General features: G+C 41.6%; 2 protein-coding genes across 2 annotated transcripts in view; both read right to left on the bottom strand.

The window, feature by feature from the left end:
• Positions 1-10932: 10932 nt before the first annotated feature.
• On the bottom strand, positions 10933-15644 carry LOC107570150 (glyoxalase domain-containing protein 5-like). The gene is made up of 3 exons (XM_016256348.1): positions 15618-15644; positions 14594-14749; positions 10933-11114 (listed from the first exon to the last, which is right to left on the bottom strand). The coding sequence occupies exons 1-3, from the start codon at positions 15642-15644 to the stop codon at positions 10992-10994; spliced, it is 306 nt and encodes a 101-aa protein (XP_016111834.1). The 3' UTR covers positions 10933-10991.
• LOC107570148 (E3 ubiquitin-protein ligase RLIM-like) overlaps positions 15065-24083 on the bottom strand; it is a 16898-nt gene continuing 7879 nt past the window's right edge. The window contains exons 3-6 of the mRNA XM_016256347.1: positions 19927-20031; positions 18574-19826; positions 18275-18512; positions 15065-18174 (exon numbers count right to left, since the gene is read on the bottom strand). Of these exons, the coding sequence (XP_016111833.1) occupies positions 16544-18174; positions 18275-18512; positions 18574-19826; positions 19927-20031 (3227 nt within the window). The 3' untranslated portion in view covers positions 15065-16543. The remainder of the gene's footprint in view (positions 18175-18274; positions 18513-18573; positions 19827-19926; positions 20032-24083) is intronic.

Below are 24083 nucleotides of genomic sequence, written 5' to 3'. Positions count from 1 at the left end.
TCTTTGGCAATTAATGTTTGTGGCTTACCCTCCTTGTGAAGGGTGTCAATGATTGTCTTCTGGACAACTGTCAGATCAGCAGTCTTCACCATGACTGTGTAGCCTAGTGAACCAAACTGAGAGACCATTTTGAAGGCTCAGGAAACCTTTGCAGGTGTTTTGAGTTGATTAGCTGATTGGCATGTCACCATATTCTAATTTGTTGAGATAGTGAATTGGTGGGCTTTTGTTAAATGTGAGCCAAAATCATCACAAAAGAACCAAAGACTTAAACTACTTCAGTCTGTGTGCACTGAATTTATTTAATACACAAGTTTCACAATTTGAGTTGAATTACTGAAATAAATGAACTTTTCCACGACATTCTAATTTATTGAGATGCACCTGTATATGGGAAGTCAATATTTTCCTATTATGATGTTCTTGAATGTTGAAACAGCTGAATCGACAGAAATCCTATGTTTTATATTAATCCAGCAGTGGAGGATAGTGTGGCGAGGTTGAAGTTCAAGGCTGTTGTTAAATACTTGAAAGAAATGAGTCATGAGCTTTTGAGAAAGGTACTTTCAATGCTAGCTTGATCCAGGGATAATGTTCTTCTTAGTGTACTTTGGATACAAATGTCATGCTAAATGACTACTTACTCGAAACGTGGATGAGGATATGGGTTAGCTGAACAAAAGCTGTATTTTGATATTGCGAGGACAATAACAGCTAAATATGTATACGTTTGCAGAATTTCCACCATTGTTCCAGTTGACACATGCATTGTACACTGTTGAACACTCAATAGTGTGCTCTTAAGGGGTACTCAGCAGTTTCAGTTTACCTGATGATGACTGCGATAAAGTTTTCTTTTTGTTTGCTTTAATTCAGATCCTCAAGCTTCATCAAGATCCTCATCTTACAGTAGTCCCCACCCTAACCCCAACCCGTATTTATTTATTTTGGATACAGCATACTATTAGGGTATTCCAGTTAGGAATTACATGACACCCATGATAGTCTATTGACGTATGTGAAATGTCAACAGTGAAGTGAAAGTAAGTCTTTGTTTTTTTGTAACTTCCATGGAAAGAAACCAAAAACAATAGAATGACAGATATAAGGTATTTTGGTTTCATAATAGCGTCAAGTACCATCACATTTGTGCCAAGTAAAAAACAAGTAATTTTGTTATATTAAAGTAACTATCCGGAGTCGTTTTTCTCACATTCTTAGACAAAGGAGATGTAATATAAACTGCTTTTAGAAATGTGATTTCTTTATGGAGTCAAAAGTGTGTAAATGGTTTATATTTTATTGGGATATTTTTACTATTCACCCACCCCAAAAAAAGTGTCATGTGGAAAAAATGACACAGTCAGTAGGTAGTTACTGTCACAGTCAGTAGTTAGTTATGAGGATGTCAAAGACACCCTTAAAAGAAAGGAAGCCGGAAGCACTTAACAGATTGTCTTGAAAAAATCTAAGATATAAATTATCAAAACGTTCATCCAATATAAACAGAAAATGGTTTAAGAGTGTTAAATAACCAAATAAATAACATTGAGAAATGACTGAACACACAAAATAGAAGGAAGCTCATTGATTTTTGAGGGAAGGGAGTCCAATAAACTGGAGTTTTACAATTTCTCAAAAGCCTTATGACGTAGGGCAGACTATGCTTCTAAGACTTCCTCAAGATAAAGCAAAAACTGAAAGTGTGTGAATGTGTGCTAAATTAGATAGGAAGAAATCTGATTAGACATCATAATACCTAAGTTATCATCAGTCATCCTAAGATATCACAAGTCAGAATCATTGTTATACTAAAAAGAAAGAAAATAATTTTTTTTTATTTTAAAGTCAGGCCGTCACGGGAACTCTACATCTACTCAAATTCAAAACATTTTGTCAGGTGGTGGCAGCACAATTAACATTTCTAATCACATGATTTCAATTATTAACTGATGAATTATGGAAATATTTCTATAACTAGACAAGCTTAGAATAATTTATTGTCGAACAACTAAAAACAATATTTTCCCATAAATTAAAGTAAATGTTTCAGCATGCTCTAACATGAATTGAAGTTGAAGTTGCAAAGACTAAAGTCTCAAAACCAAAGAGATATTCTTTATCAAAGTTAAGACTCTGCCACGCCCCCCTAAAACGGCTCGTTCTAACACACCGCCACATATCTACCTCACTATGTGGAAATATTTGCGTAATGAAAAAGCAATACTGAACTTTGAAGTGTCTCTATAAAGCTGATCAAGGGCCTTAAATTCTTTGTCTTATCATGAGGAGAAAATCATTCAAATGAACACTGCAGTAAATGCTGTAAACTTCAGACAATGACTCTCTTCTATTTAATATCAGTGATTTCCATAGACATAAAACAAACAGATAAGCAGATAAGAGTTACTTAATCAGACCTAAAGATGTAAAATAAGACTCATATAGAGCTCATTAAGAGTCATTAAGCTGTCAGTTACAGTAAACCAGATTAAACAGTTCTGAGAAATTGAAACTTACAGTGTATGATGATGAACATCATAACAGACAGGAGGTTCCTGGATGAGCAGTTATATATGTTATATAATCAGTTATATAATGTGAAATCTCAGTAAAAAAAATCACTGAGGATCTGTCATTATGGACAATATTTATATTTATCAAATTAAAGGGGACACAACACACACAGTTTCAGCCAATCTCATATTAATCTTGAGTACCTGTATAGTAGTATTGCATCCTTCATGTCTCCGAAGAGTCTTTAGTTTTATCAGATTTAAGAAAGAAAGATACAGCTTTACGATTCTCTCTGATAACAGTCGAGCTCCTGGAGGCGTGCTGTGGGCGGAGCTAAAGAGTCGTGAGCACTTACTTGCCAACTAAACACAGAAATGTGATGCAGTTTCACTTACTGCCTGCGGTTCCGACTTGTGACCGGGACCTTTTATTGCTGGGACCGCTCCATCTTTCAGTATCAAACGATCTGCAAATACAGTGTCGAACTGGGCCTTTTTTATAAAACATTAATCACCGAAATGACGGGAACAATAAACACACTTGCGAAACTCCCTTGCTGTCCCGGAAAAACAAACTGCATCCACTATTCACGTAATGCTGGCTTCTTTGGGAAGCTCAACAAGGTTATCTTTCCCTCACAACCAAAAACACAATTCAAAGTCCTGTGCAGCACTGCCGATGACTTCTGTAACCCGAATGAAGAACATTGATGGGCTGCTTTTGCTCGTGCTCTGTTTGATGTTCGCGTGCTCTTCTGGGATAAGTGCCCATAAAAGGAATTCCGCCCTTCATGACATCATACAGGGCCAATGAGCCAATAATGAGACCCAAGCCATTTAGGATGAGGACTATATAACATAACCCTCTCCACTTATAAGTAGATTAGGTAGAATTAAGCAGACAAAATCGTCCAGGTTACTGTATAAAACCTGGTGAAGCCACACAAATGATACCAATAGAAATCCCACTGGACCAAGCCCAGGAAGAGGCCATTCTTCTGGTGGAGTGGGCTCTCACACTTATAGGGCACTGCAAGCCCGCTAAGGCATAAACCAAGGTTACAGCATCCGCTATTCAGCGAGAAAGTCTCTGCTTCGTAACCGGCAGCCTTTTAGAGAGGCCTCCAATGTAGGGCTGCACGATAAATCGTATGCGATATTTAACGCGCATCTTGTCAGTAAAGCCGGTTCTGTAATCAGCGGTAAATCTCCATCACGTGCGGGCTTTCACATGAAGCAGCATTTACTACACAGAGCCGTTGTTCACTGACAAGCTGCGCAAAACCACAATCATATTTTGCGCATGTTTTGCACAGCTTGTTCACACAAAAAGCGGCTCTGAGCGCCTAAACAGGCCAGAGCACTCAACAAACTCAAGACAGGAAGCACTGACTGACAGTGCTTGCAGGTCACCCACTAACTTGACCAACACTAGAGCCAAAAAGAGGGTGACTTTATTGTGAAAGGCACTCAATGCAAGCTTGATCCAGGGATACTGTTCCTGTAATAAGTGTACATTGGATACAAATGTCATGCTAAATGTCTACTTGAAACGTGCATGAGGATATGGGTTAGCTGAACAAAAACTGCCTATTGATTTTGTGAGGACAATACCTGATGACGACTACGTTTTCTTTTTGTTTGCTTTCATTCAGATCCTCAAACTTCATCAAGCATCTCATCTTACATGATTCCCCAACACGTATTTGTTTATTTTGGATACAGCATACCATTATGGTTCAGGTTATAGGCAATTCCAGTTAGGAGTTACATGACACCCATTATAGTCTATTGATGTATGTCAACTGTCAATTGTGAAGCGAAAGTAAGTCTTTGTTTTGTTTTTTTTGCAACTTCCGTGGAAAGAAACCAAAAACAATAGAATGACAGATATAAAGGATTTTGGTTTCATAATAGTGTAAAATACCATCACATTTGTGCCTGTTATAAAGTAATAAAGTAATTTTGTTATATAAAGTAATTATGAGGAGTCGTTTTTATCACGTTCTTAGACAAAGGAGATGTAATATAAACTGCTTTTAGAAATGTGATTTCATTATGCTGTCAAAAGTGTTAATGGTTTGTATTTTACTGGGATATTTTTACAATTCACCCACCCCAAAAAAAGTGTCATGTGGAAAAAGTGACACAGTCAGTAGGTAGTTAAATGTAGGTAGTTACTGACACAGTCAGTAGTTAGTTATGAGGATGTCAAAGACAGCCTTAAAAGAAAGGAAGCCGGAATGAAGAACATTGATGGGCTGCTTTTGCTCGTGCTCTGTTTGATGTTAGCGTGCTCTTCTGGGATAAGTGCCCATAAAAGGAATTCCGCCCTTCATGACATCATACAGGGCCAATGAGCCAATAATGAGACCCAAGCCATTTAGGATGAGGACTATATAACATAACCCTCTCCACTTATAAGTAGATTAGGTAGAATTAAGCAGACAAAATTGTCCAGGTTACTGTATAAAACCTGGTGAAGCCACACAAATGATACCAATAGAAATCCCACTGGACCAAGCCCAGGAAGAGGCCATTCTTCTGGTGGAGTGGGCTCTCACACTTATAGGGCACTGCAAGCCCGCTAAGGCATAAACCAAGGTTACAGCATCCGCTATTCAGCATTTGCTGCTCAAGAAACATTTATTATTATTAACAGTGCTGTCAAATGATTAATCACATTCAAAATAAAAGTTTTTGTTTACAAAATATACTGTATGCATGTGTACTGTATATTTATTATGTACTGTATATATAAATACACACACACATATATATACATTAATCGTTTCAGGATTCTTTGATGAATGATCAACATTTATCTGAAATAAAGAGCTCATCATTTGAACCATTTGGTGATGTAGCCTCCATTCTCCTGGAGCTGCCATGTCCCTAGACAGCATGTCTTTTTTAAGATTGCCTTGTGCTCATAGAAGGAGGCGGCGAGCCAACCTGTGAAGAGAGCGTGACCTGAGACTGCCTTGGTGATTTATAAAGGCTACCACCGTCATGTTGTCCAAGCGGACCAGGACGTGGTGCCCCTTTAAAGCCGGCAGGAATGTTTTTAGGGCTAGAAAAACCGCCATCATTTAGAGGCAGTTGATGTTTAAGTGCTGCTCCAGGTTTGACCAGGAGCCGGATGCTGGTCTGTCCTCGTACAGAGCTCCCTGACCCGAGTTGGAGACATCTGTCGTGACCACCTTCCTTCTGGAGTTCAGTCCCAAGGGATGCATGAATGAAACAGGCGAGTGGTTTTCCAAGGGGCCACAGCTCTCACGCAGCAGTGGGTTACCCTGAGATAAAAACGTCCCAGGCGCCAAGCGAACATGGGCTTTGAGCCAATACTGAAGGGGCCGCATGTTGAGCAGGCCAAGAAGAATCCTCTGGAAAGACCTGGGGGGATGTGGGAAGACCCTAATTTGAATGATGCTGACAGTCGATGAATAGTGAGGGAGCATTCCGGCGTAACCTATGCCCACATTCGGACAGAATCGATAACTGTCCCCAGAAAGACCCCTCGATGGCTGGGAGACAAAAGAGCTCTTGGCTAAATTGATTCTTAACCCAAGGTACTCCAGGTTGCTGAGCAGCAGCGACCTATGAGCAATGAGTTCCGGTTCTGACCTGGCTAAAACCAGCCAATCGTCGAGGTAGATTCCCATCTGTCTCAGAGGGGAAAGAGCCCCGTCTATTCACTTCGGCCGAGTAGTGAATATATTTTCAAATGTAATTTATTCCTGTGATTTCAAAGCTGATTTTTTAGCATCATTACTCCAGTCTTCAGTGTCACATGATCCTTCAGAAATCATTCTAATATGCTGATTTGCTGCTCAAGAAACATTTATTATTATTAACAGTGCTGTCAAATGATTAATCACATTCAAAATAAAAGTTTTTGTTTACAAAATATACTGTATGCATGTGTACTGTATATTTATTATGTACTGTATATATAAATACACACACACATATATATATACATTAATCGTTTCAGGATTCTTTGATGAAAGATCAACATTTATCTGAAATAAAGAGCTCATCATTTGAACCATTTGGTGATGTAGCCTCCATTCTCCTGGAGCTGCCATGTCCCTAGACAGCATGTCTTTTTTAAGATTGCCTTGTGCTCATAGAAGGAGGCGGCGAGCCAACCTGTGAAGAGAGCGTGACTTGAGACTGCCTTGGTGATTTATAAAGGCTACCACCGTCATGTTGTCCAAGCGGACCAGGACGTGGTGCCCCTTTAAAGCCGGCAGGAATGTTTTTAGGGCTAGAAAAACCGCCATCATTTAGAGGCAGTTGATGTTTAAGTGCTGCTCCAGGTTTGACCAGGAGCCGGATGCTGGTCTGTCCTCGTACAGAGTTCCCTGACCTGAGTTGGAGACATCTGTCGTGACCACCTTCCTTCTGGAGTTCAGTCCCAAGGGATGCATGAATGAAACAGGCGAGTGGTTTTCCAAGGGGCCACAGCTCTGACGCAGCAGTGGGTTACCCTGAGATAAAAACGTCCCAGGCGCCAAGCGAACATGGGCTTTGAGCCAATACTGAAGGGGCCGCATGTTGAGCAGGCCAAGAAGAATCCTCTGGAAAGCCCTGGGGGGATGTGGGAAGACCCTAATTTGAATGATGCTGACAGTCGATGAATAGTGAGGGAGCATTCCGGTGTAACCTATGCCCACATTCGGACAGAATCGATAACTGTCCCCAGAAAGACCCCTCGATGGCTGGGAGACAAAAGAGCTCTTGGCTAAATTGATTCTTAACCCAAGGTACTCCAGGTTGCTGAGCAGCAGCGACCTATAAGCAATGAGTTCCGGTTCTGACCTGGCTAAAACCAGCCAATCGTCGAGGTAGATTCCCATCTGTCTCAGAGGGGAAAGAGCCCCGTCTATTCACTTCGGCCGAGTAGGGGGCGTGCCACATCCTGGTGAGCGGGCCATTGGTGGGAGTAACATTGACAGCATCCCTTCAGGTACCACTCATCAAGGAGGCCGTGGACAGGCTCTTCTGGAGCAGCCTTAGATAGAATGCGGGTCAGCTCGCTGTCCATGCTGGGCAGTGTTGTCTGCATCAGAGGTTGTCTGGCTCTTGTCCGGAATATGCCCACTCTTCAGCATCTGAAGCCTTTAATGACATTGAGTCATCAACGACAGCTTCCTCCTCAGATGAGCCGAAGGAAATCAAGCCGCTCGCAGCCAACGAGGGGCGCTGATCCTCACATGTGAAGCACACCGGTGAATCGAGGCATTGGGTGGAGAGTGAAGCACACAGGGGCTGTGCCTGTGTGAGTTCCCTTGAGCTTGGTGTTAAAACCCCACTGCTCCACAGTTTATTTCTCCTAGGGGACAGAGGAAATGGGAAAGCAGAGCGGGGAGGACCGCCTCATTAAAGAAGGCGATCCGCGAGCGGAGAAGGGCGACACTCATGCTCTCACAATGAGAGCATGCCGTCCCAGTGAGCGTAGCCTGCATCGAGCCACTGCACGAGCACCACTCACGGCATGACATTTGCAACAACATCGCATGAAATTGCTCGGAAATTTGCTCTTCAGAATGCCAGATGGCCTCAGGGGAAGGCTTCTGGCTTCTTCCGCTGCCGGAGGCTCCTCCTAATTATGAAATATGGAGGGAAACCTTTTAAAAAATGAAACTCTTAATCGGAGAATTATGTGGTAGACATTCTGTGGTACTCTATGGCAAAATTAATAAGCATTAATAGTCAAAAAAATAATAGTCATTATTTTGAGTGCTGCTCCAGGTTTGACCAGGAGCCGGATGCTGGTCTGTCCTCGTACAGAGTTCCCTGACCTGAGTTGGAGACATCTGTCGTGACCACCTTCCTTCTGGAGTTCAGTCCCAAGGGATGCATGAATGAAACAGGCGAGTGGTTTTCCAAGGGGCCACAGCTCTGACGCAGCAGTGGGTTACCCTGAGATAAAAACGTCCCAGGCGCCAAGCGAACATGGGCTTTGAGCCAATACTGAAGGGGCCGCATGTTGAGCAGGCCAAGAAGAATCCTCTGGAAAGCCCTGGGGGGATGTGGGAAGACCCTAATTTGAATGATGCTGACAGTCGATGAATAGTGAGGGAGCATTCCGGTGTAACCTATGCCCACATTCGGACAGAATCGATAACTGTCCCCAGAAAGACCCCTCGATGGCTGGGAGACAAAAGAGCTCTTGGCTAAATTGATTCTTAACCCAAGGTACTCCAGGTTGCTGAGCAGCAGCGACCTATATGGCTGTCAGAGGGGTTTTGGTAATCAGGCACAGGTCAGCAGATCCTGGTGTTGGGGTTTTGGCTTTGGGCTCAAACTCTTTCCAGCCTGATGCAGGTTGAGTTTTTGCTCTCCGAAACTCAGAGCTTTGCGGTCGCCCTGAAACACACGTTTAATGACATTGAGTCATCAACGACAGCTTCCTCCTCAGATGAGCCGAAGGAAATCAAGCCTCTCGCAGCCAACGAGGGGTGCTGATCCTCACATGTGAAGCACACCGGTGAATCGAGGCATTGGGTGGAGAGTGAAGCACGCAGGGGCTGTGCCTGTGTGAGTTCCCTTGAGCTTGGTGTTAAAACCCCACTGCTCCACAGTTTATTTCTCCTAGGGGACAGAGGAAATGGGAAAGCAGAGCGGGGAGGACCACCTCATTAAAGAAGGCGATCCACGAGCGGAGAAGGGCGACACTCATACTCTCACAATGAGAGCATGCCGTCCCAGTGAGCGTAGCCTGCATCGAGCCACTGCACGAGCACCACTCACGGCATGACATTTGCAACAACATCGCATGAAATTGCTCGGAAATTTGCTCTTTAGAATGCCAGATGGCCGCAGGGGAAGGCTTCTGGCTTCTTCCGCTGCCGGAGGCTCCTCCTTCGGTGAGCAGCAGGTTGAACTTCTTCCTTCTTCAGCTTCTTGCTTGTAAAGTCAGCGAGGAGATGATCTTTGTCACTGAAAGGAGAAAAAATTCTGACAAAATGGCGCTCAGAGTCGACTTAAATAGAGGTCGGCTCCTCCACTTTTGGCGGGTTGAAGAGCCATGTGGAAATTTTTTAGTGTTAGAATAAAGAAATCTTAAGTCAGCAAATTTAAGTTGTTAGTATTTATAATGTGGGAAACAAACTCTTGGTATTTGCAGGTGCGATAGCAGTGTCATCCTCCACATGCGCCCTTCTTCAGCAGAATCACTGCCAACATTATGTGTATTATAGGACGATAGGAGCAAAACAGTAACAAACTAAAAAAACTCTTCTGAAACAGATTAAACGTTCATGTGAGCAGAACGAGGAAAAGGTTTCCTGTCAAGTTTCCTGCTGACAGTTTCCTGTATATATTGCAGAAGAGGATTGAGGAAACAATAATGTCACATTATCAGTAACGCATCACTGTCCCTCATGCCCAGCATGAATCTGACAGTACGAAATAATCGGTGTGTGCCACTAAACACATGCTTTTATCATGAATGACCGTGACGGAAGGATTAGAGAAATAGCCATTCAGTGTTTTAGTTTGGGCTTTACGTGGCAATTAAAGTCCTGTTCACCAACAGATTGATGGCTGGAGTATTATCATAAATCGCATGATGAGTCAGGATGTAGGCTATTAATTTATTTGTTTCTTACATGTTCAGGCTGAAGCAGCAAAACTAGTATTGGTCCTGTAAATGCAATGAGTCTTTACTCTTTTTCATTTTGATGGATGAATCTTTGCACTATGGTTACATCGCCAAACCTCCAGACACCCGATGAGCTTTTTAGGACAATGCTTTTCTTCTCATTCAGAGCAGAAACTACAGAGGGAATTTCCCTATATCGACTTCCCAAAGGTGACCGAGATCTTTCCGTCAAATATAGCAAAGACTGAAACTCTTCACAAGAATCCCTTCAAGGTTTTGCCATTGTTTTATTTTCATTTCATTGTATCCAGTTAAGTTTCAAAGGCTCTATCAGATCCTAAAAACAACAAATGCTCAGACAGTATTGTCTTTTCTGAATTATATCGTTTTACATTAACTCATACATTTACTTGGCATCACATGACATCTTATTTTTAAATAGAAAATATTAAGCATGATAAAATTCATTTAAACAAATTCTACAACATTACATGACCCAAGGACAGTGGAAGACAGAACGGGTAAAATGGTTTTGGATAAAAGAGCTTCCTAAGTGATTCTGGCCAGACTTTTCCAGATCTTAATGGCTTCAAATGAATTTACCCCACAGCATAATTACAATTTAAAATCATGCACAAAGTCTCAGTATGGAGCATTTGTGCTTGGACCAAAATAGTTTGATATTGAGGCAGACACATAAGGAAGTTATAAAAATAAGGAAATGTTAGCTCAGCTGAAAGCACAAGTTAAGGCAATTAAAACCTTGTTGTTATTTTTTTTTTTTTACATTTATGGGAAGGCATCTGAGTACATGTTTTGCCCTATTTATCTTAAGGCAATGATACAGTGCCCCATGCTTTCTACTGCTGGTAATTGGAGACTTCAATCAAGTTGTCATCATGGTCACGGAAATAGAGGGAGCGGATGGGACCCACAGCACCCATCCTGTCAACGGGACCCTCCTCTATCATCACTCCACATGCCTGGAAATACAACATCGGCATGTAATGACAACTATCTGTTGTGCTTCAGTGTTTTATTCTCTAAAACCAGGGATGTCAACCAGTCAGAACTGAATTGAGAATGCTTTTTAAATGTCTATTCTTTAGTTCAAACTGAAGCAGGGAACAGGATGAATTATAATTATAATTTGAATTGCAATTAAAGGAAAGAAGGTAATAAATCCATTTACTGCTGTACTGTATGTGTAGTTTTAATTATACTTTTTATTTTCCGCATGAACTACCCAAAACATGCATATATTTTAGAAACGGTTAGGAGACATTAGTAATGTCGCTAATAAACTTTCACTTTATTTAACAATTTGTTTTGAACGTTGATTTTGAAGATAATTTATATTGTGTCTCAAATGTACATTACTCAATATGAACTTCTGGTTATAGAACTTATAGAACTGCTGTTGTACTGAATTTCAAAAACAACAGCTTTGCTTGTGTGATATTGCTTAATTATGAAATATGGAGGGAAACCTTTTAAAAAATGAAACTCTTAATCGGAGAATTATGTGGTAGACATTCTGTGGTACTCTATGGCAAAATTAATAAGCATTAATAGTCAAAAAAATAATAGTCATTATTTTTTTTCATTTGCACAACTTGTATTGGACTAATAAATGTATCTGTTGAGTAATTTTTTAATTGCAATTTCATTCCAAATCAAATTCCATCTCCTGAACTGACAAAACACAATATAAGTCACCTTGAGGTGGGCAGCGATGGCTGTCAGAGGGGTTTTGGTAATCAGGCACAGGTCAGCAGATCCTGGTGTTGGGGTTTTGGCTTTGGGCTCAAACTCTTTCCCAGCCTGATGCAGGTTGAGTTTTTGCTCTCCGAAACTCAGAGCTTTGCGGTCGCCCTGAAACACACGGCAGGAGAGAACACTTAGACTCTGCTGCCACCATCTGCTATTGTTTGCAGTGTGTTTTTGAAAGTAGTGACATTCTACATTTATTATTATTATTAATGTTGAAAACGGCTGAGGAAATCCAGATACACTACCATTCAAAAGATTTTTTTAAATATTTGTATTCAGCAAGGATGCATTGAATTGATCAAAAGTGAAAGTAAATGTGTTTATAACGTTACAAAAGATTTATATTTCAAATAAATGCTGCTCTTTGAGCTTTCTACTCATCAAAGAATCCTGAAAAAAAACTGCATAGGCTTCCACAAAAACAATAAGCAGCAAAAACGGTTTTCAACATTGATAATAATAAGAAATATGATTTCTGAAGGATCATGTAACACTGAAGACTGGAGATATTATGCTGAAAATGCATCTGTGATCACAGAAATAAAATATATTTTAAAATAGAAAATTATTTTAAATTATAATATTTCACAATATTAATCTTTTGCTGTGTTTGTGATTAAAAAATGCAGCCTCGGTAAACATAAGGGACTTGTTTCAAAAACATCAAAATATCTCAGTTATTCCAAACTTTTGACTGGTAATCTGTTTGATTCTTCATTTGTTTGGAAAGCTGTGTGCACCACTGCCAATCAATTTTTGCAGGAAGTTAAATTACATCAATATTTATCTTATGAATATTAATGAAACCAAAGTCTCAGTAACTTTCATACAACGTCCACTCACATTTAACATTCATAAGATATGCCTTTCACACAGTCACTTCTGGCTTCTTGATTGTAATATTTTGAAGCATGCATCTTCTGTGAATGATTCGAATTGTGAAAAGCGCTATTCAAATAAACGTGAACTAACGTCTGCCTTTGAGCCAATCAGTGGCCGAGCGTCACGCTCCCTACTTAATATTTATGAGCCAAGCCTTTGTCATAGTACGATTCATAAATTCGCTTCCAGGAAATATCTCACATTTATACAGTAATGAGACACTATTAACAAGCAAGTAGTCACTTCATATAATACTTCTCTATAATATTACATTTTTGCCAATATTTTACTGTAAATGATCGTCTGCTGCTGAGACGGTGTTGTTCAGTGGAACTGTTACTTTTCTCAGCGCTGCGCGAGATGAACCAATGGATCTTATCCTCAAAGTTTCATGATCTAAATATGTAATGTTAAGCAGTTTCATCATGATGATCTAAGAGAGTTTAGCTCAATTAACAAATCATCTTAGATTTATGCTTACCATATCCCAAAAATTGGAAAAAGAGTTTTAACAAAAAGTTTAAAACGTTAAGGGAAAAAATGCATATTAGTGTTTGCAAAAATTGTAAACCGTGAAAAAAAAATAATAATGAAGAGTCAAAACACATTATCAACAATAATTGGACAGTTAAATAAATATGCATTATGCAAACTTTTTTTTTTTGTAATATAGAAATAACATTATGGCTAACATTTTGTTGTTGTCTCTCGTCCAAGCAGAACGTGTGCAACGTCTGTGTGCCGTAAGCACTGGTGTGATGCAAGCAAATGTCACCTAAAGAATCCGAAGATAATTCAATATAACATTGAACATTTGAGGAAAATCAATATTATTGGTAAATACAAACCTTGAACCGGAATGTGCAAGAACCAACAAAATCCTTTCAAAGCATATTACATAGTATGGCTGCACGATTATAGCAAAAATCATAATTGTCGATTATTGCCTTGAAATTGTAATTGCGATTATTAATTATGATCATCACAATTTACATCGAATGAAGTTTATACCATTGTTTGATGCAACTGCATGCCATATTTTTATACGAAAACAAACAAGCTGAAAACACTCTAACTGAAAAACTTTTAATGCTTTTCTATAGTATTAAGCCTCAAATGTCAACTATACACCGGGTTGGTTTCTTCTTTAAATTATAAAAATAGTAAAAATATAAATGGTATTATAGTGTTATACTAAAACTAAAACAATGGAAAAACCCTTAATATAACATGTAGAAAGAAAAAAAAAGCATCTTAAGCACGCAGAATAACATAAGTGGACTTTGAACGCTTACCGTATTGGCCCGAATATAAGACGACCCCCCTTTTTTCCAGATGTACCTTTTGGAAAAAGGCTTTTTAATAAACAAATCTTGTCTTTTCTCAGTAAAACACATTTCGTCTTCAGTTATTTTCATATTGCATATTTTTCCTAGTTTAATTTTTGTTTTGAAAGTATGGTAAAAACTGGTCAAATGTACCAACAATCACATTACAAAAACATACACTTTTTGATATACCATAAAAAAACAGGTAGCCCATCTGATTTAGGACATTTAGGCTATCCATCTAATAGTAGCCTACCAAAATCTTATTAACAGTAGAAGTTAAATCTTGTGGGTGTATTATTGACATGTCAAAGTCTAGACCCTGAATATAAGACGACCGCGTTTTTTCAGATGTATTTCCAACAAAAAAAAACATCGTCTTATATTCGGGTCAATACGGTAATTGTGGCATCCATAATTGTAATCGCGATTAGAAATTCGATTAATTGTCTGAACTGACAAAACACAATATAAGTCACCTTGAGGTGGGCAGCGATGGCTGTCAGAGGGGTTTTGGTAATCAGGCACAGGTCAGCAGATCCTGGTGTTGGGGTTTTGGCTTTGGGCTCAAACTCTTTCCCAGCCTGATGCAGGTTGAGTTTTTGCTCTCCGAAACTCAGAGCTTTGCGGTCGCCCTGAAACACACGGCAGGAGAGAACACTTAGACTCTGCTGCCACCATCTGCTATTGTTTGCAGTGTGTTTTTGAAAGTAGTGACATTCTACATTTATTATTATTATTAATGTTGAAAACGGCTGAGGAAATCCAGATACACTACCATTCAAAAGATTTTTTTAAATATTTGTATTCAGCAAGGATGCATTGAATTGATCATCCATAATTGTAATCGCGATTAGAAATTCGATTAATTGTGCAGCCCTAATACATACTATGCATTGCTAAATTGGACTGGTTGATAGAAGGCCTGTGAGATTCACTGCAAGCTCCTTTATTCCGCAGCAGCACTAAACATGATGGCGAGGCCACAGAGAAACGGTCAAGAGAGGAAATCATTTTATTCATTTTAAACACAGCAAACTGGAAGCTAGTCCAAAGATGACAAAATATAAGCTATAAATATGCTTGCAAAAGAAATTCTATTGAGTAACTCGCTCTTATAATACATGACCTCTGAACAAGAATATGAATTCAACAATGGTTGGCTTGCTTACGATACATGAAATGTTGATGTAAATCATGGTGGAGAACATTATGCTTAAGGTTAGTATCCCAAGTCAACACAGAAACAATAAAGACAGATATCTCCTCTATTGTTTCTAAATAACACTGCATTTGTTTTTCTAGCATGAGGCTAAAGAACCGTAGCTCCCATATGAACCAACCATTACATAATGAGAAAAATAATTTCCTCCTCAGAGTAAGATAAATGATGCTATTCTCAATGTACAGAACTGTTAGAAAAACTTCCATTTAAGTCTTCATTTTAAATGCATATATTTACAGACTACAACATACAAGTCTATTTGTCAAAACGTCCTTTACGGTTTCCTTTTTAGCATTGCACGACATTGCCTACATGTAGCCAAGTTTATTTCTTAAGATATATGAAGTATGTTTGAGTCAGCCAACTGATGCGTCATCAGCATTTGGGAAGACAGGCGAAAACACGACTTGAAGTCTCCACGTAGCATATTTACAGCCTTTTTTGTTTGTTTGTGTAAAAAGTGTCTGGCCATATGTTTTCAAAACCAGTATTACTGAACACTTTCAAAAGCCAAATCAAAATCTATTCTATACAGGATGACGAACTCACTCAGAATTACTCTGTGAAATTTACTATTTATCTGCATTTAGTAATTTATGATAATGGTGCAACTGGTACAACACACACTATGCTTTCATACCAACACAGTATGAAACCAAAATCACTTTAGATGCAGCAAAGTGTGACAGTTTCAATGCATTTTCCGATTGAAATGTATTTGTGGATGAGCAGATTATACTTTTCTTGATCCTAAATGTTATTTTCGTTTTTAATCAAATTAAAACACAATTTTGATTAACTTTTATTAAAAAGCAATCTGATATGGAATACTTGCTTAAAAGTACAACTCAAATCTCTCTTTTAGTATGAAAGTGTATGTACCACTCTAAGGTCTCTCTACATTGCCCCTCATCCAATAATGTTGTTGAATGTTGATGTTCAAGACAATAAATGATCAGGGCTTGCAGCATGGTCTTCATTGGTTGCGTCTTGCACCAATATTTATTTAATTGTAAGATGGGTCAAAATACACTGATGTGTAGTTTGGGGGAAAAAATATTGGCACCAGCAAATCTGATAAAACTTAACAATGGCTTCATATAGGATGTCTGGGAAAATCTCAGTACGCGTTCTCACATGACTAGGTAATAAATGTAAAGGGAAGGGAGGAAGTGATGTCAAAGTGTCACAAAACCAACTTTGGCTAGACGACACTCTCTCGGTTGGTGGAAACCAGAACCGCCCTGCGGCAAATAGGGCAGGTCGAGTTCTCTGAAAGCCAGCGGTCGATACAGTGCACGTGGTATTCGTGAGAGCAGGGCAGCTTCCGTAATTTGTTGCCTTCGGCGTACTCCGTGATGCAGACGCTGCAGGTTTTGAATGCATCGCTCTCGCCAAAGTTTCGCATGGACAGGTTGTCGATCTGCTCTTTGGTGAGACCTCTGGGCTGGTCATCATCTTCCTCGTTGAGCAAGAAGAAGTGCGCGAGTCGCAGAAATGGCAGAGATCCGGTTTCATCCAGGCTAATGGGCGCCCGCTGCCTGCCTCGGTTCTCCCGAGGACTGTTAGCATCGGACGCTCCATCATCCACTTCCCTCTCCTCTGTCCGTGCCTCTAAACCACCCTGGTTAGAGCCTCCATTCCCAGGAAGATAGGAGTCCGCTTCACCTGCAGCGGCTCCGGTGGAAGCATCAGGGTTACCCAGTCCATCAGCGAGGTCTGCAGCTGGGATGTCTTCACGGTTCGAGTCTGGATAGTCCGAGTCCATAAAGTAGCTAAGTTCACCGAAGCCAGTCATGATCTGACGAATCATAGACTGCAGAGCCAAAGAAGTGGCTTCCCCGAGTCCAGTGTCCGATATCCTGCGAATGGGAATGCGAATTGTGCTGACGTATGTTCTCACCCCTGCCCGCTCCGAACGGGAGAAGGTCCGGCGGAAACCCCCGCGCTCAGTCTCATACAGTAAAGTGTTGTTAGAGGTCTGCGAACGAGACCTGGTACGGTTAGCGATGCTGTCTCTCTGGCGGTACTCTCCGGGACGCACCCGGCGTACCTGCAAATCCAGCATTATGGTTGGAGGACGACGACCTGAGGCTCCTGCTTCTCCAGCGGATGCCTCTCTATCCTGCGGTGCTCCGGGGACCTCGGCGGCTGCTCCCGATTCTTGAGTTTCCGTTTCCACTGTGCTCTGCCTAGACAAAAACAACTGCCGAGTCCTTGAGCTTCCCTCGACCTGGGGCTCTGGAAGGATCTCAGGATTGCGAGAAGGCAGGCCGTGCTGAGTAGGCGGAAGTCCGTCCAATCTTTCGAGGTTGAGCGGCGAGCGACCTCTTGTGGTGCGAGCCCTTGTTCGTCGCTGCTCTGGGCTTCTACTGCGAGCCCTAATTTGACCCCTGCGTGGTTGCTCTACTGGGGACAAGGTTGGGGGAGGTGAAGTTGGTGGATTTGGTTCAATTACTTCCGTGTTTTCAGACAGGGTAATAGGAACTGGTAGCTCTGGCTCTACTATAACCGCCAGCTCATCCACCACTGGTTCCTCAACCACCTCTGCAGTCTCCATAAGACTCTCCGGCTCAGACACAGGGCCATCTGGTCTCTCCTGGCCCCCTTCCAGCCTTTCCGTCTGCGTTTGCTGCTCAGCTAGGTTGCGATTGACATTGATCTCTAAGCTGAAACGGAAATCACCGCTGTTGGGATTGGTTTGGCTTACGGCCCGCCATGATTGGTTACCCCGGTTACCGCTCCTCGTTGTATTGCCCGTCTGTCGTACGGTGTTGAGCCAGTCAAGAAGGGTCTCCCCACTGGGGTTTTCCTCAGTGCCCTCCATCTCTGTCGCTGAGAATAACAAGAACATGATTTTCAAGAAATTATTACAGGAAAAGTCACCTGGATGATATGGATTCTATACAAACAGGAAAATGTACAGCTGACTTACCAGCAGGCCCTTCCCCTCTCTCCTCAGTGGAGCCATTACTGGGCGACTCAGGGCCATCCTTGACCTGCCGAAGGCGGCTTAACAGTTCATCTGCCGTAATTTCACCTGACCAAGAAAGGAATGTGTTAGAATTAAGATGCCAGAGAAAGAGTGGGGATTTTGCAGGAACATGTAAAAGCTTAGGTAAAGTCAGGCCGACCAATCCAATGCACTGATCACTGTGGTTAAATCCAGACAATTACATGCAATGATCACTCAAATGTGGTGATCAAACACTTATAATGACGTGACAGAGATACATCATCCACTTCCCTCTCCTCTGTCCGTGCCTCTAAACCACCCTGGTTAGAGCCTCCATTCCCAGGAAGGTAGGAGTCCGCTTCACCTGCAGCGGCACCGGTGGAAGCATCAGGGTTACCCAGTCCATCAGTGAGGTCTGCAGCTGGGCTGTCTTCACGGTTCGAGTCTGGATAGTCCGAGTCCATAAAGTAGCTAAGTTCACCGAAGCCAGTCATGATCTGACGAATCATAGACTGCAGAGCCAAAGAAGTGGCTTCCCCGAGTCCAGTGTCCGATATCCTGCGAATGGGAATGCGAATTGTGCTGACGTATGTTCTCACCCCTGCCCGCTCCGAACGGGAGAAGGTCCGGCGGAAACCCCCGCGCTCAGTCTCATACAGTAAAGTGTTGTTGGAGGTCTGCGAACGAGACCTGGTACGGTTAGCGATGCTGTCTCTCTGGCGGTACTCTCCGGGACGCACCCGACGTACCTGCAAATCCAGCATTATGGTTGGAGGACGACGACCTGAGGCTCCTGCTTCTCCAGCGGATGCCTCTCTATCCTGCGGTGCTCCGGGGACCTCGGCGGCTGCTCCCGATTCTTGAGTTTCCGTTTCCACTGTGCTCTGCCTAGACAAAAACAACTGCCGAGTCCTTGAGCTTCCCTCGACCTGGGGCTCTGGAAGGATCTCAGGATTGCGAGAAGGCAGGCCGTGCTGAGTAGGCAGAAGTCCGTCCAATCTTTCGAGGTTGAGCGGCGAGCGACCTCTTGTGGTGCGAGCCCTTGTTCGTCGCTGCTCTGGGCTTCTACTGCGAGCCCTAATTTGACCCCTGCGTGGTTGCTCTACTGGGGACAAGGTTGGGGGAGGTGAAGTTGGTGGATTTGGTTCAATTACTTCCGTGTTTTCAGACAGGGTAATAGGAACTGGTAGCTCTGGCTCTACTATAACCGCCAGCTCATCCACCACTGGTTCCTCAACCACCTCTGCAGTCTCCATAAGACTCTCCGGCTCAGACACAGGGCCATCTGGTCTCTCCTGGCCCCCTTCCAGCCTTTCCGTCTGCGTTTGCTGCTCAGCTAGGTTGCGATTGACATTGATCTCCAAGCTGAAACGGAAATCACCACTGTTGGGATTGGTTTGGCTCACAGCCCGCCATGATTGGTTACCCCGGTTACCACTCCTCGTTGTATTCCCCGTCTGTCGTACAGTGTTGAGCCAGTCAAGAAGGCTCTCCCCACTTGGGTTTTCCTCAGTGCCCTCCATCTCTGTCGCTGAGAATAACAAGAACATGATTTTCAAGAAATTATTACAGGAAAAGTCACCTGGATGATATGGATTCTATACAAACAGGAAAATGTACAGCTGACTTACCAGCAGGCCCTTCCCCTCTCTCCTCAGTGGAGCCATTACTGGGCGACTCAGGGCCATCCTTGACCTGCCGAAGGCGGCTTAACAGTTCATCTGCCGTAATTTCACCTGACCAAGAAAGGAATGTGTTAGAATTAAGATGCCAGAGAAAGAGTGGGGATTTTGCAGGAACATGTAAAAGCTTAGGTAAAGTCAGGCCGACCAATCCAATGCACTGATCACTGTGGTTAAATCCAGACAATTACATGCAATGATCACTCAAATGTGGTGATCAAACACTTATAATGACGTGACAGAGATATGTAAGGACATTTAACAATTTAACAATAAACTTGCGATGAGTGCGATGCACAAAGTAACGGGGTGTTTGTTGTAACACGTGGTTTGAATATTTATTTTACCATAGAAACATTTAAATCCTGGCTTAAGAAAATTTTTTATCTCAGTTTTTATTATTCATTTAAAATGAGACAAATCTGCTATTATTTTAATCTCCAATCTGTTATTTATCAGTTCAGAGTTTTTTAATGCTTTGATTACTAGCAGAAGACACTAACCAGTTTTAAATTCCAATTGCGCAGATGGGGCATGTTGTAACACTGTGTTACAATGTGCTATTCTATGATCCTGAACAAGAAACCTCCTTACTGAAGTGAAAGTGTTGACTGGTGTCACTGTCTCGCGAACGCGCCGGCGGACCTCCATCAAATTCGGGGGATCCCTTCAACTCGAGCAGCCCTCTCGAACGCCACCCTCTGCGCATCGGTAGCCCCCCGGGATCGCTAGATCAGTCAGCGCCGGACCGCAAATTTAACCACCCGTAACTCCCGAACCCCAGGGGCTATCCACGCGAGGGTGGTCTCATTCGAAAGAGGGCCTCGAGACGTACACTCGAATCGCGTTCGAGAGGGTTCCTTGAGCTGAAGAGTCCACTTCGCAGGGCACTTACGGTCGAATAAGACAACGTGTGAATGCTGCCTGAACAAGTCCTTACTGAAGTGAAAGTGTTGACTGGTGTCACTGTCTCGCGAACGCGCCGGCGGACCTCCATCAAATTCGGGGGATCCCTTCAACTCGAGCAGCCCTCTCGAACGCCACCCTCTGCGCATCGGTAGCCCCCTGGGATCGCTAGATCAGTCAGCGCCGGACCGCAAATTTAACCACCCGTAACTCCCGAACCCCAGGGGCTATCCACGCGAGGGTGGTCTCATTCGAAAGAGGGCCTCGAGACGTACACTCGAATCGCGTTCGAGAGGGTTCCTTGAGCTGAAGAGATCCCCTGAATTTGGTGCGGATTCGCCGCGCCGTTACGGAGATTTGGCCGTTCAAAGTTTCAATGGTTTTTCCATAGACTAAGCTGTAAAGCATATCATCCAGGTCGCCAGTAGCTAACAATGGAGCGCGCTCTGCTGGACAAACTAAGTAATTACACCATTTCAAGCATTTTATCTGCATTAAATGTTCTGTAAAACAAAAAATTCATATCGGCGGCATATTCGCCGATACTGATATATCAGCGACAGGCTCATATCGGCCGATAATATCGGCAAAACAATATATCGGTCAGGCTCTAATCTATAATCCAGTTCACTCCTAAAAGTGAAAACAAAATTTACTTTCAGAATCTAGGCACATTTTAAATGTACAGTCTTGTTCTTCTGAGAAAAAGGTCCAAAAACTGATGCACTGAGGGGAAGTTCCAAATGCTCATCCAATAAATTGCTCTCTAGAATCATTTCCCTTTAATACCACCTGCCTCTGACTAGCAAAATCAAGCTGAAAATCACAGTTCACTGGTGTGAGGAAGTCTAAAACAAAGTTGCAACCAGACTTCAAAGTCTCAAGAGGAAATGTGTCAACACAAAATAGAAAACTAAGCTTCTCAACCAATGGTGGCTGATAGCGTGAAATGTGAATGAAAACAACAAAATTCAAATTCTTTTAATAATTGCATAGCTTGCACAACAAAACATCCCGATTAATGGTTAAAAAACACTTCATTTTACATATAAAAAAAATGTAACAAAACAATACATATCCGACTGCAGTAAGTTGTTGACACCATGAATGTCAATGTTGAAACACAATGAAACGGGTTGGAAATACCATATATGTATAATAACAGATAAAATGTTTACTATAGTATGTAAAAAAAAAAAACAGTAGTGTAATGAAGAAAATGTTATTAAAGGGATAGTTCACTCAAAAATGAAAATTCTGTCATTAATTACTCACCCTCATGTTGTTCCAAACCGTAAGACCCCCGTTCATCTTCAGAACACAAATTAAGATATTTTTGATGAAATCCGAGAGCTTTCTGACCGTCCATAGGCAGCAATGCAACTACCACGTTCAAGGCCCAGAAAGGTATTAAGTTTTCTTTGTGCACAAAAAGTACTCTCGTAGCTTCATATTACGGTTGAACCACTGATGTCACAGACTATTTTAACAATGTCCTTACTACTAATATCTTGAAAAATATCTTGATTTGTGTTCTGAGGATGAACGGGTTTGGAATGACATGAGGGTGAGTCATTTTAATTTTTGGGTGAACTATCCCTTTAAGATAATTAAAAGTCACGAAAAGACTTTCACATGAAAAAATGCTAAATTATTCAGGAAGGAGGACATTACACATCATACAACTTAACTGAGTATTGTAAGAAAACATTTCAATAAATACGTGCTGTCAAAAAAGCTCCACTCACTAAAACATGAATAATTATGTATATTCATAAGCTGACGTTTCACACTGTACATTCTTAAACCCCAGGTTAACCTTCTTATTTGCATATTTCAGTGGCATTGACTGGATGAATGCATGCGTTTCTTCTCATGAACCCCTCACGATAATGAAGATTGCAGCAATGTTACAGTAATATGCATTACGAGTGAAGACAAAGGGAGACATTTTTTATGTTTTCTCTTTGGGAAGAGAAATATCATAATCAAGATTCCAGATGTAATCTAATGAAATAATTAGATGGTAAATAATTAGATTATGTTTTATTGGCTCAGTCCATCAAAAGTGACATGGTTATTTGCAGCAGTAAATATTATGCGGCTTCAGCGATCTGATTACAATCTGTTCACAATGCGTTTACATCTGGCATTTAATGTGGTCAAGTGAGATCTGATGTTAAAGCCAAGTGCCAAAAGGGGCAAAGTGTTTAACAGTTTACAAGATCAAGATTTTCAAATGACATGGCACATGCATTTTTTGATAAAACACATCCATGGCTTCTTCTGACAAAGTTGGATATGCAGAATTTCGCCATCAAAAGCAAGTTTACACTCTAAATGAACTTTAGTCTTTATGCAGTAGCTGTCCAGAAAGACTCATCGTTAAACAGCAACAGAACAGGACAATACTGAAAAACACCGGACTTACCAGGACAAGAAATGTCCATTCAATGCCATCTCCTGGCAGGGCGCACGGCTAAAGGATGCTCCAAAATTACATTCCTTTCCACTGTCCTGGGACATAAAAGGATTGAGTGTCTTCATAAGTTTGTTCAATTGTTTCTGAGCACAGAAACAAAAGGCAAACCATTAAAATAAAACGCAAAAAGCTCAATTGAAATTGCTTACAAAAGAACCTAAAGGGGCTCTGAGACCTGTGGTTTCACAATTTCTGAATCAAAACAAAGAGATGAACTTGTTCTGGAGCTTAAAGGTGCAATAGGTGATTGTCTTCAGAAACATCTTTTGTTATGCTGGTAGAAAGTCTCTTCACATCCCGATAGCAATCATTAAGTTAAGTGGTCTAAATGTATTTATCTGTATATATTCTGTGGAAGACGTAGGACCAAGAAATGTTTGTCAAATCAAAACGCTTGGTCCGAGCGCCAAAATTATACACATTATTAGAATGTTTAAAGGAGTGGACACGAAAATCGCGGTAGCGAAACACATGTAGCGGGAGCAGGCGGCAATGGTCGAATCCCCTGCCATCAGAGCAAGTGTAATTACTGCATTCACGCGCTCCTCGGATGCTCTCGTTTCCCGAGTTGTGCTTTTAAGTTGGAATGTGAAAACAACATGGACACTCCAGGGCTCTCCGCTTACTTTTCTTTTAGGAGCACGTTCAAAATTTTAAGAGCACCGTCTAAACAATAATCCAAAATGTTATCAAAAAGTAGCCTTCCCATTACGAGGTG

The sequence above is a fragment of the Sinocyclocheilus grahami genome, unplaced genomic scaffold, assembly GCF_001515645.1.
Source record: "Sinocyclocheilus grahami isolate Dianchi unplaced genomic scaffold, SAMN03320097.WGS_v1.1 scaffold1422.1, whole genome shotgun sequence".
Lineage (NCBI taxonomy): Eukaryota > Metazoa > Chordata > Actinopteri > Cypriniformes > Cyprinidae > Sinocyclocheilus > Sinocyclocheilus grahami.
The sequence above is the reverse complement of the archived record's forward strand: the minus strand, read 5'-3'. Positions and strand labels throughout refer to the sequence as shown.

Excerpts from the sequence above, each read along its gene's own strand:
- LOC107570150 (XM_016256348.1), bottom strand. The coding sequence starts at position 15,644 with ATGTCGTGCAATGCTAAAAAGGAAACC. Across the intron at positions 14,750-15,617 it reads GCAATGCTAAAAAGGAAACC|GGCGACCGCAAAGCTCTGAG; the intron begins GTAAAGGACGTT and ends CGTGTGTTTCAG. Across the intron at positions 11,115-14,593 it reads CCATCGCTGCCCACCTCAAG|GCATGTGGAGTGATGATAGA; the intron begins GTGACTTATATT and ends TTGTATTTCCAG.